Source organism: Eucyclogobius newberryi, unplaced genomic scaffold (assembly GCF_026437365.1).
Source record: "Eucyclogobius newberryi isolate DKJ021-1_F unplaced genomic scaffold, fEucNew1.0.hap1 SCAF_7, whole genome shotgun sequence".
Classification (NCBI taxonomy): domain Eukaryota; kingdom Metazoa; phylum Chordata; class Actinopteri; order Gobiiformes; family Gobiidae; genus Eucyclogobius; species Eucyclogobius newberryi.
The window spans coordinates 15,710,606-15,723,634 of record NW_027316389.1 but is presented as its reverse complement, the minus strand read 5'-3'; the positions used below and the strand labels follow the sequence as shown (position 1 = coordinate 15,723,634).

The 13,029-nt window shown below is 41.0% G+C and overlaps 2 protein-coding genes across 4 annotated transcripts in view; one reads left to right on the top strand and one right to left on the bottom strand.

The window, feature by feature from the left end:
* The first annotated feature begins 428 nt into the window (after positions 1 to 428).
* On the top strand, positions 429 to 2,422 carry isl2a (ISL LIM homeobox 2a). Its single transcript, XM_072435647.1, has 5 exons — positions 429 to 481; positions 760 to 949; positions 1,021 to 1,286; positions 1,635 to 1,921; positions 2,405 to 2,422. Exons 1-5 carry the CDS (start codon positions 463 to 465, stop codon positions 2,420 to 2,422), a joined length of 780 nt encoding a protein of 259 aa, XP_072291748.1. The 5' UTR covers positions 429 to 462.
* A 1,506-nt stretch (positions 2,423 to 3,928) lies between these two features.
* Positions 3,929 to 13,029, bottom strand: part of scaper (S-phase cyclin A-associated protein in the ER) — a 35,857-nt gene continuing 26,756 nt past the window's right edge. For all 3 annotated transcript variants that reach the window (XM_072434559.1, XM_072434560.1, XM_072434561.1), the window contains 9 exons: positions 11,387 to 11,502; positions 7,907 to 8,030; positions 7,554 to 7,771; positions 7,243 to 7,398; positions 6,612 to 6,843; positions 6,124 to 6,273; positions 4,969 to 5,160; positions 4,328 to 4,376; positions 3,929 to 4,211 (listed from right to left, as the gene is read on the bottom strand). In XM_072434559.1, coding sequence (XP_072290660.1) covers positions 4,114 to 4,211; positions 4,328 to 4,376; positions 4,969 to 5,160; positions 6,124 to 6,273; positions 6,612 to 6,843; positions 7,243 to 7,398; positions 7,554 to 7,771; positions 7,907 to 8,030; positions 11,387 to 11,502 — 1,335 coding nt within the window. In that variant the 3' untranslated portion in view covers positions 3,929 to 4,113. The remainder of the gene's footprint in view (positions 4,212 to 4,327; positions 4,377 to 4,968; positions 5,161 to 6,123; positions 6,274 to 6,611; positions 6,844 to 7,242; positions 7,399 to 7,553; positions 7,772 to 7,906; positions 8,031 to 11,386; positions 11,503 to 13,029) is intronic.

The window sequence follows — 13,029 nt, the reverse complement described above, 5'->3', positions numbered from 1 at the left end:
AGCTTCATAACATATTTGCATAGAGCCCCAAAGCTTTAGTTCAATCGCAAAATTAAAAAACGGGAATATCACCCACAAATTAATTAAATCAATTACAATTAATAGTTGCCTCTAACAATACAAATTAACTTTTTGTTCAGGCGCTTTTTTGTTGACAAACGTCGTTGGCCTAGGAAACAGTGCGCAATATTTAGCATATAATGCAAGGCCAACAAATGTTGATTTTTAGATAAGGTTTTAGAGTTTCCCCTAAACATGAACATTGAGTGTGGTTCCAGGACGTGGGCCCCAGGGAGGCAGAGGGCAGTGACAGGGGCCCTCACACGTCACAAGAACAGCGCTGTCTTCTCTCCACCTCCGACACAAATACAAGGTGAAGCCGCGCGCACGCCTCAGTTTCCCTGGCCAGTGTTTGAGGTCCACATGCTGGACTTTCTCCTTTTCACTTCCAGCTTAGATGTCATGGGGGATTATCCAAAACGTAAGTAAACTATCCGTGCGTAATCGGGAGCTTATTTTTCCGCAAAATGCCAAATGCCTGTTTGCGCAAAATTAGCAAAACTTTTGTTTGGTAAAATGTTAAAGTAAATATAATAACAATAAGACAAACCTAAAACTGTCTGTTCGTTGAACGTTGTAACTTGTATTTTGTGTGTAAAAGTGACAAGGTGTTGCAGCATGTGGTGGTGCAGACTGACTGGTGCAGACACACCCGCAAACTGTGGTTTTATATTAAAGTATGATCATCCTGATCTGCAGAGAGGTCTGGAGTAACGCTGTGTGTGGGGTGTGGAAGTCAAATACTTGACCAGTACATCCTCCGCGTGTCCCCGGACCTCAAATGGCACGCCGCCTGTCTGAAGTGCGCAAAGTGCAGTCAGTACTTGGATGAGACGCGCACATGCTTCATACGAGACGGAAAAACCTACTGCAAAAGGGACTATGTGTGGTAAGGAAGAACCTGAGAGGCCTACGCGGTGGACATACACACACTCATGTTTTCTGCTGCTTTATCCGCAGGTTGTTTGGAATAAAATGTGCAAAATGCAACAACGGCATCGATAGGAATGACCTGGTCATGAGAGTGCATGGAAACGTGTACCACATGGAGTGTTTCCGCTGCACGGTCTGCAGCATCGCCCTTCTGCCCGGGGACGAGTTCTTACTCCGGGATGAGGAGCTGCTCTGTCGCGCAGACCACGATGGGACAAAGGAGCGGGTCAAGAGTCTGAGCCCCGGACACATGACGCACGGGCGACCGATACGCCTGCTCATTAGGCCTCCAGGTATTATTATTATTATTTTTATTATTACTACTATAATTTAATATAATTTATTATATAACCCTGCTGGCATATGAAACAACAGAAATATACATTGCCATTTCAGAAAAATATGTTTTTTGACGTTTGATTGGATTGGCTCCTTTGCTCAAGGAGTCAAATAAATTGTAAGCACAAATTTAATTTTACTTTGGGCCATGCTGGATATGTTTATGCCTGTACCATTTGTATTCCCTTATTTTCACCTTTGCAAAGCCCTGCAAGTGTAGGAAGATAATTTATTTTAAAAAAAGTTCAGTCTTATTGAGTTGTCCTTTTATCAAATCCATAGTCTGTGTTCTGACTCCACAGACCCGGTGTCAGTGCGACGCACACTTCTCCATCGACATCACGTGCACAGCACGGAGAAGTCAACGCGCGTGCGAACGGTGCTCAATGAAAAGCAGCTGCACACGCTGCGCACATGTTATAACGCAAACCCGCGACCGGACGCGCTCATGAAGGAGCAGCTGGTGGAGATGACCGGCCTCAGCCCCAGAGTCATCCGCGTGTGGTTCCAGAACAAGCGCTGCAAAGACAAGAAGAGAAGCCTGCTCATAAAGCAGCTGCAGCGGCCGCAGCAGGGAGCAGACCGCACGGTAAGGACCAGGGATTTATTTTAATTGACAACAAATCGTTGATAAACACAAACCTAATCCATCCAAGCCTATATCTAATTAGCCTAGTTTTATTTAAGATATGCATGCTGCACCTGACCTGACCGGAGTCAACCCAGGACCACTGCAGCATTTCTTGATCAGATGTTGTAATTTGGTACAATGACATGGCCAGTAAAAAATTAGTTGTAGAATAATCAGAATAATCTGCATCCGTATATAATAATCTGTAATCTTTGGTGTATATTTACACACAGGAGAAATCTGATCACCAACGCCTGCGACATGTGTCAGTTAATCTGAAGATAGATAAAAGGTTTTGTTTGGGAGACAAAATTATATCATTCATTTTCTACCGCTTGTTCCGTTCCTGGAGTGACTGGGCCTTAAATTGGCTGTAACAAATTTCAAAATAATATTACAATATTGAAAAGGTCTCTTTCATTGTTGTCTTTTCCTCATTAGTTTGCCATTTTTTCATAATTACTTGTCAAAACCTGCACAAAAGTTAATGATCAGAAATAAATCAGATTACTCACATCAATATAACAGTTTGCATGACATTTCAATAATCTGATGACTCCAAAAATCAGATGATATTTTTTTTTGGTGTGCATTTGAACATAGTAAGTAGGAAACTAAAATGTTGTGTATGACTTTATTCTGACTGTAACCTGCAGGGCCTGACGGGCACGCTGCTCACTGTAACAAGTCCTGTCCACCACCACCAGACTTCTGAGGGAGAGTTTGTGGAGGTGCACACCCACCAGCATTTGTGGAACTCTTTCAACAAATTTACCCAGCAAAGGGCTCTCAAACCTCACATATTTCAGGTGATTTGACAAACAAACAGAATGGAAATAAATAAAAACACATGTTCTTACACAATGTCTACATGTGTTCAGGTGTCGTTAACGGACTCTCTGAGCAGCTCCTCCGGCAGTGAAGTCTCTCTGTCTTCAGACACACCCAACAGCATGGTCCTCAGTCCCGGGGACACGTGAAGAAGCCTGTGTTATTGCTATGGACTGTATGTTATTCCCCACATGAGATAGACTTTTATGTATATCTCACCACTGTCTTGTGAATATTGCAAACGCAAAGGACACACACGATTGTAACTCATGGAAATAAAATCTGTTGTGAATGAAAAAAAGGCATTCAATAAGCAAATATAACCTTAAAGGTGTAAACTTGTAAGAGTCAAGACTTGACATGATAAAATTGTTAAAGATTTGAGACTCAACTTAGACTTGAATTTCACTTGGGACTTTATCCTTAAAAAAATACATGTTTAAAACATTTGTCTCTATAAATGGTAGAAAGATTAACAAACATCAAAAATTGCAAAACTCAACACTTGTGTGCTTTCCTCGTGGTGCAGTGGTTAAGAACGGTGCACGTCTGTGGTCGCTTCCACTGCAAGGTTAGTGCATCATGGGTTTGTGTCCAGACCTCCACATTTGCTGACTGTCTCTTCACTCTCCTTTCACACTACAACTGAACAATCAAATTAAGCCTTAAGGTGAAAAGATTCTGTAAAAAATCCTTTGATTTGTTATATGGAGTTAGTCATGTTGTTAGTTTTTGTATGGAACTATGGATTCATGTGGCTTGAACAAGGAATATCTTTAAATCCATGTATTTTATAATCCATATTTGAAGCCCATATTACATGGCCAAAGGAATGCAAGAATGGCACAAGATAACAATAAATTATGTGATAAATTGAGTTTATATGTTTCAGCCAGAGTTTGATTCTAAAATAAGAAAAAAATTGAACAACTACAGTGGTCTCTTAGTGTTATAAGAGTGTATATATTATAATAATTACTCTTGTACAAATACAAGTATAATAAGAGTAAAGAAACAATAAATTAACATTTATTAATTGCATCAAAAACCAAAGGAAACAAGAACACAGCATGAAAAGATACAAACAAGGCTAGTAACTGTTCACATCCAAGACAGTCATAAAAAAACATTTGTTATGGCATTACAGTATTAACAGTTTTAACTTATATATTAATAAAACAGCGTACACTATAAACACAAGGCATTAAACAGTATTTGAACAAATTAACAGCATGACAGTATAACAAGTATAGTTGTGCAAATGTCAAACTCGAAACCAAACTATCTGATGGAGAGAATTAGAGAAGTGTGTAGTGTGTTTATGATTGCTCCTTTTGCAGAAAGAACTTGAGTGCAGAGTCCCATTGATCTCTGGGGAAACGAATGGCCAACTCTCTGTAGTCTGGCATCGGCGAAACTGAAAGAGACACAGAACGAGCTTCAAACTCCAGGACAAATTCTACTTTAGAAACAGCATCTAACCATGGAAGACACAAATATCAACGTAATGCTTTATTCAGGTTCATCACTTACCCGTCTGCTTGGTCTTGTTGTTGGAGTCTTTCTCGTTTGCAGCAAAGTCCTAGGATAGAGCACAGACTGTAATAAACAGTTTCAGAAAAAAATTATCTCTAAATTTTATAAGTGTACGCATACAAATGTTTATGAGTTTGACACTCACAAGTGTAAAACTAAATTGAGAAGTGAAAACGCTCCAAAACAGTTAAAACGCTACCATGAATCTGTGCTGGTTCACAGAGTAGGTGGCAGGGTTAGTGGCAGCAGACCAATCAGAACAATGGAGAAGGAAAGTGAAATATGAGATAAAATATACGCTAAATTTAAACCAAAAGAAACATGAGCGCTGCGTTCATGCAGTCGACACTCCATCAGTCCGCTCAGATTCTTCTCAGATTGTTCAATTGTCTTTTTCATTTATTCTGCAACTTGACCTGGTCTGGAGCAGGTTATGTTTTCATGGCACGTTGCCATAGAGATTTATTATTATTACCCCGATAGAAAGTGAGCCCGATTCGTAGTACTGCTGACCCACTTATCCAGCTTTGTAGCACAGACCGCTGCCCAGTGTAACTCTTTTACCTGTTAATGATATCTACTCATAGACCTATGCAGTCTATAATATGTGCATGTGTTTGTTTATCTTCTATTCTTACCTGTATAAATGTTGCAAGCAGCACGCAGCTCATCTCGTGCTGGAGGATGACCTTGTTGTGAGGGTTGTTGTAGCAGGCAGAGATCAGAGTGGGGAAGAGCACGCGGATCAGGCCGGGGTGGCTGAAGTACTGGAAGGGCAACTGACAGAGCTTCTGCAGAACACTTGGCTGTCGACCCGACTGCACAATCCCCTGCAACAAAAACGATCAAGGTTCATAGAAAATATGTTTATATACAGTCATTTTATAATTAGCAAGTCATTGGAAGATAATACTGAGGCCAATAGTGAGGCCAATTTTATATAAAGGACTGTTAAAAAAATCTATTACAAAAAAAATAACTGTCACTGTAAAAATCAGACAAATTATCCAAATACATAAGCCAAGTTTGGCAGAGTATAAATGAAGGAGTAACGTGGTTCGTTTGCCAACTATTTGTACATGTTGCGTGCATGGGGCAAATGCTTAAGAAAATTGGTTTCTTAACATGTCGAAAAACTTGCAGATTTGAAATGCGAACAGGAATTAGCAGGTTTAACCTGTCAACAGTTCCAAACAACAGTTGAAGGTCAGACAGGTCAGAGATCCCAAATCTCATCACCTAAAATGATTCACTGTAATTATTGTGAGCCCCAGAGCTTATGGCTGCATGTCTCAGCAAGACAAACCAATGCACCACCTCATTGTCACCGCACATCAACAGCAGATCTCAGAAGGACCAGAGGAGATGCACAGAAGGGGCCCGCACAGAAGGGGCCCGCACAGAGGGGGCCCGCACAGAGGGGACTCACTCCAGGGGGGTCACAGTAGGGCTGGCTCTGTATTGCAAATTTTATGGTATGTATTGTGATTGTGCGATTTATTAAAAAGCAGGGTTCTGTTCAGAGTGCACATTGTAAACAACTCCAGAAGAAACTAATACAGAGAATTCCCGAACATGTTTGTAGAGGTCTAAACTAATGGCACAAAAAAAAGAGGATATTTTGTTCGTGTGCAGAGGACATTCTATGCGATTTGATTATTACGACAACTCAAATTATGACTTTGATTTGATTGTGATGTACTGTATTGTGCAGCCCTGGCTCACACAGGACAACCAAAGTGAAGTTATTCTCGCTGCCCGGCTGTGTTCTGATGAGCTGAACGCCGGTGTACCTGGTTGTCGGGGTGATTGACAGTGAAGTAGCCCACGCAGATGATGACCTCGTGCAGCAGCGCCTCTGAGGAGTGCTGGCTGCAGTACCAAAGCAGGGAGCTGACGACGTGCCGGAAAGCCAGAGACAAACCTTCTGCGCCTAGAACGGACTGAAGGGGTTCTCGTTAATAAATTAAGAGTACATTAAAAATCTTATCGTCAGGTCTCAACTAAGCCCTAAAAACAAGCTAGAAGAAATGAGAAAATAGGTGATACTTTTGTGATACAATTATTACAAAATTAAAAATATAGAACACAAATAATAATAATGACTGAACTGACAATAAATGACAAAAATCAATTTTTTTTGTTTTTTTTAGAAGAATGGCTGAAGTGGTAACAAGACTGTAAACTTATGCAAAAAAGTAAAAAAGAAATACATTTGAATGACGGAAACACTTTACAAAACATGTGTATTCATCTGGAATGTGTTCATCTAGATGCTTACTTGGAAGGCTGGTAGATTGAGCAGGGCAAAGCTGTTGAGGAAGCGGATACCATTCAGGGCCACTTGGATCACTCCGGAACTGTAGGGCTCTTGACAGTGGGACGAAGAGTCGGGGAAAGTGTGCAGAAGGATTGAGTAGAGAGTGTGGACCACGCCCACCAAGTCTGTGCCCTGCAGCAGACTGCTCAGACCACTAGGGTCCTGGCGCTTGTTGTCAAATATACTGGGAGCGCTGAAAAGTCAAAATTATATGATATTACAACTGGGTTTGGGCTATAGACAACAGGTAGAAAAGGGTGGGCTTTGGATGTGCTAATATACAAGTAAACAATATGTAAAAGCCAAAATAGGACTTCCATAATCTTTCTGGTTAGGATAAAGAAAATTAACTGCAAAAAACAAAAGCTTTTTCTCCCACAATCATTAAGGTAGAAAACACAATGGTGACTCTGAACTCTAATATCAGAAGATTATCACTCAAGATGATTTATTATATATATTTGAAGATTTATTATATTTGCCTCCAAATCACCGTTTCTTATAGTAACATCTCATCTTAAAAGTTTTAATTGTTTTTTTAGGTCAATAAACATGCAATACAGATTCTGGTATGAGACACAGCGCTACTCACCGTCCATTTACCACAAAGCACAGTTTACAAATGTTATGGAGCAGAGCAGAGGCTTCCCGAAGAAATGAAGACATTTTTGGGCAATCGTCTACAGGACTTTGGATAGACAAGAAGACGCCATATAGTTTGTCGATTAAACCCACGTTAACCACATAGCTGTAACACAGACGAGAAAGCAGTCGTTAAGAACACTCCTTCATTGTCAGTAAGAAATACTAAAGCATTACTCATTGTCCCTGAAAGACAGGTTCAGTGGATTATTTATTATCATAACATGACAGTTTGGAGGGGTAGATCAGAACATACTGTACCTGATGAGGTCCTGGGTGCGAGTGTTGAAAGCATCTGTGGCGGAGCTCTTCATCTTAGCATCTGGAGAGGTAATTCTCTCTCCGCTTTCATTAAAAAGTGGCCATAGGAACGAGAGGATGGAAGAAATGGTCTGCAGTAGACCTGTGGTTAAACCTTCAAAGACCAGTTTGTTTACACTTCGACCAAAAATAGTCTTATCCTCGTCCGGAACATAGAGCTAAATACAAAACACAGACCATTAGTTCCACAGTAATAAGTTATATGGGGCCCACTATTATTTCAATGAGATAGTCTTTTTATTATCGTCATTGTTCTGCTCAGGTCATGAATACGAGTCACTTCTTGAACCTACTGTGAGCTGGTGCAGGAGCAGGTCCATGAGGAGGGCGATCTTGTTGCTGAACAGCACATAGGAGCAGTTGGGTGGACAAGAGGCACATGCCAAGCAGTACGTGTTCACAGCCGCACAAAGAGACCTGAGGACACACATTAACATCCAGCTAGTCTTCTCCACTATACAGCCTATGTAGCAGCCAGCAAGCAGCACACACCTACCGGTACTTATAATGTAGAATATGATGCATGTTTGCCATTTTGTCGGACCTGGAGTATACACATTATCCTAACAGAATCACACTTTGTTGCTCATTGCATTATCCTAAACATAGTACGGAACTATATAGTTAAAAAAGGCTGCTTAATATAGATGTTATGTTACTCTTATACACTACTAATTGTATGACAAAAATATATATGAAATTTAGTGTCACCTTTGTTTGAATGAAATCTATTGGAAACATTGTGATCCATAAGCTTAAATAAAACATTTTGTTAGTCTGTCCCATTCTGATCCCTGCAACTTCTGCTCACTGACTCCACTGATAATTTGCCACCTTCCCTCATGTCGCCTGTAGGAGGCGCTTTGTTAAAGGCTGCTTTACGACAAACCTTAGCAAGGTTCAGTGCATGTTGAACACAAGGCTTCTGTTTGTTACTGACACTGTTTGTTACAGCTACTCAATAAATTTACTTTTAGGTCCTTGATGTAGTGTTGGTTTTGTCACTTTTTATTTGGACACAGTTGAACTACGTAATAGCATATTGAAATATCATAATCATATCAATACAGCACTTAACAACCGTATCGCAAAAATCTCCAATATCATGCTGTCCAACTGTTTATTATATAGTTTCTAGGCACAGCCAGCGGCCCAAGGATGTGTGGTTTGGGGACCACATGTTCAGGGCAGTGCAACTGAGGTGGCTCAGGTAAGAGCTTTAATCTAGACCAGAGCAAGTGTCCAGCTGTACACCACACCCAGCCTCAGGAAACCCAAAGAAGACAGATGAGAAACCATCTTTGTCTCATTTTAGTTCTGAATTTGATATAATAATACATTGATATTGTAACACGACAGATTTGTCACCATTAACCAGCGCCCACACGTTTTTGTCTTGGGTTTCCAGCTGACACCCGATCGCCCCTCCCTCTCACCACCTGTGTGCTTTTGTGGGGCACAAAGCGAAGAATCATTTTGTAAACTGTCATGATCACCCGTCTCATGTTGCACAAAAAAGTTTGAAGTGACTGATGCATGCCAACAGTAATTTCGCTGCCTCTGTGTTAATTACGTGTCATTGCATTACACAGGTTTAGCCGAATACGTCCGTTCAGTAACCACAATCGTCCCCCACTGGCTTACGGCACTACCTGATCTTTTTTTTAACCAATTTATCACTGTCATGAGCTATTGATGCAACCATGCCATTGTATTTTCTTCCTATATAATGTTTCTATTGCCTACAGTATACTCGATGGCCATTTCCTGTCAAATGAGACCAAAAACAGTGGGCGGAGGAGACTTTCGCCCACTCCCCATCCTCGCAGCTCCTGGGATCTCTGTATGGGTTGTCAGGTGTCACACAACCATGCCAGAATCTAAAGCCAATTAAATTCAACGACAATTAAAAAAGGCATCTTATTATAGCACAAATACACATGATAATCTGTGTAAAATGTGTGTTTTTGTACAGTCGTAAGTTGGAGTTTTACATTTCTTTCGTCTCCTTTGTGTCCCCTTGACTGTGCAGCAGGTCACACAGAGTCACAGTCCCTGCAGCTTAAACCGGCTAAATGTGTGCGCAAGGGAGGAAATGGAACCTGTGCCAAAATAAAAGGCAAATCCATGTCCTTGTGCCGTCAAACAATCCCTTCATTCAGGGCTGGTCAAGTGACATTTCACTTGATTCTGCCATTGATCTCTGCAATACCCTGCTGAAAGTGTGTAAGACATGTAGTCACACGGAAGGGCAGTGAAAGGGAGGAAATCTGACACACCGGCGCAACACAAATGGCAGAAAACATCCTGAAATCAAACCAAAAGTGTCTGGACCTCCAACTCCTGTCCTTACACACACACACAGAACTACTGGTAAATATAAACAAAAGGCTGCACTGTGCTTTTTAACAATGCTACAATGTTGTTCATCATCAAGAACATACGCAGAGTTGTGTATTACAGGTATTTACGCCTTAAGTCATCCAGCAACAATCCCCCGTTTGAGAGCTCCAAACCCAAACCACTTGCTGACATCATCCAGGGGAAATCGAGCGAGTTCATTTTATTTTTAAAGTCTGTTCACCTTCACATGACTGACGACAAAATCAAACCATCTTTTCTGTTGTTCTTACCGTATTTTCCGGACTATAAGTCGCACATTTTTTCATAGTTTTGGCCGGGGTGCGACTTATACTTAAATCATATCACATACAAGTCACTCCGAAGATAAGTATATGTTATTTTCACACTTGCAACCGCATTTCATATTCCAGTGGGACTTAAATATGTTTTTTCTTCTCTATTATGCATTTGACTGGTGCAACTTCTACTCCGGTGCAAATTTTAGTCCGGAAAATACGGTACTTGTTGGACATCTTAAAAACAAAAAAAATTATGTCTAGGGTGGTCACGTTTGATAAGCAAACTTGAGATATTTTTGTCATCACGAATTCTTTTTGAGGCCGTTTTTCTGCTGCTGCTGCTTTGGTGATTTTTAGGGCAATAAAGGCCAATTGGGCAAGAAAATAAATACAATGTCACAACAGGATTTTACCAAGACATCAGCTGAGCCTTGCAGAAGAAATAACTCATTAATGAAACATAAACTATATGAACTGGACTCCTCAGGGACCAAGCCACAGTAAACAGATAACAGCCCTAAGATCACCATTCAGATGACCGCCAGAGATCGGACAGAGGGGAGCGGCCAGACAAATTTAATTTAAGCTATACAGGACCATTGGCAGAGGTGGGTTATACTCAGTTACATTATGTTACGTCGTTTTCTGACACAATACTTTTACTTGTACTTGAGTGATATTTTGTCTGAAGTAACAGTGCTCTTACCGGACTAAACGTTTTTGTTACTCTTCCCACGAGAATCTACAAGTGACAAAAGCTTTACGTGAACAAACATGTGCACTTCTCATCTTCTGATAATTGTTTAGATACATTCCGTTTTATTCAGAACCCAAGTAGTAGTTTCTCTAAATACTACAAATTATTTAGATTACTACTTTTCACTTCTAATGTTAATTTACGGTAACACTATTCTTGAGTTAAATTTCAGGTTGCTCTACCCACCTCTGTCCTTTGGTGCTAGAAAATGGTTGCATTAGTGAGACCGATATCAGTGGTAAGAAATATGATAGCAACGCATCTGTCAGGAGTGAACAAATCATGCATCAAACTGTAAAAAGACAGAGCGATCTTTCAATTTAACAAAGCGGCGGAAAAACTAACCAAATCCCCTTTTATCATCTACAACTCACTTGACGGGAATACGGGGGACAGCGCTGGGTGTGGACGCAGCAGTGACGACCTGCAAGATCTGCTCCAGCGCCAGAAGACCACCGCCCACTTGGAAAGCCATTTGGTCTGCATTGTTCTGTGGAGTAAAAAAGACGGTAAGTTGGCACCTTCTATTTCAGTCTGAACAAAATAGTAAAACAAAATGAGGGATTACACCGACAGTAAAACAAAACAAAAAAACATGTGCTACAATTAACAAGCATGTATATAGGTGACTCCTTTAGCAAAGATAATAGCTCGGAATGTAACTTTTGGAAAAAATATGAAACAAATCCTCAACATAAAAACTATCAAATGTAATTCAGATCGAGATATGTACAAATAAATGGGATTCTGTGGCAACTATAAACCATTTTTATATCTGAACTATCCAGTAACAGTGGCTACGGTTACAATGCACAGTGCACTCAAAATATGATAATTATGGTATCAGATGAGTTATAAGATTTTATATAAACTGCAAACTCATCTTTTTCTTTCGGATTATGGTCCCTCTAATTTCTGGACCATTAACATTAAGTAATTACGTGCAAAATCTGTTGCGGGTAATCAGATAATAGACAGATTTTTGTGTGGATGTAAACATAGCCAAAGATTTTCTATCAACAGTTGAAGAAGTGAAGCTGTAATGTGCTGCTGCCTCATAAGATATTCCTTTATTGTCCCACATGGGGAAATTTCATTGGTGCAACGCAGGTAGATACAGAGGTAGATACAGAAGAACAGATCACTTATAGGAAGTCTGAAAAACACTTTCAGTAGAAGATCTCCTATAAATAAATAAAAACTCCCATAGACAAATGAATAAATAAATACATAAATACCATTGCATGTGATCACGACAGTAATTGCACATGAATATGTGTCACGACAGCACATAGATTGCACATGAATTTCATAGTAATTGCACATGAATTCCAACAGCAATTGCACATATGACAGAATTGCACATGGTTAGGTCAGTATTGCGAGTGTTCAGTACTAACAGTTTTTGTTATAAAGTTTGACAGCAGCAGGAAGGAAAGACCTGCGAAGCCTCTCCTTCACACATCGAGGGTGGATCAGTCTCTCACTGAAGCTGCTCTCCAGAGCGGAGAGAGTGTCCTGCAGGGGGGACACTCATGGTCCAGCATAGATGTGAATCTAGCCAGGACCCTCCTGTCCCCCACCTCCTGCACCGAGTCCAGAGCACAGCCCACGACGGAGCTGGACTTCTTGATGACTCTGTCCAGCTTCCTCCTCTCCCTCTCTGTGATGCTGCTGCTCCAGCAGGCCACACCATACAGGAGGGCTGATGCCACCACAGAGTCGTAGAAGGTCTTCAGGAGTGGCCCTGTCACTCCAAAAGACCTGAGTCTCCTCAGGAGGTAGAGCCGACTCTGGCTCTTCCTGTACAGTTCGTCTGTGTTATGAGTCCAGTCCAGTTTGTGGTTCAGATGAACACCCAGGTACTTGTATGAGTCCACTCTCTCAATGTCCCGTCCCTGGATGTTCACTGGTGAGGGGGCAGTGGGGTGGCGTCTGCGGAAATCCACCACCATCTCCTTGGTCTTCCCCGCGTTGATGAGGAGGTGGTTCCGCTGACACCAGTCCACAAAGTCCT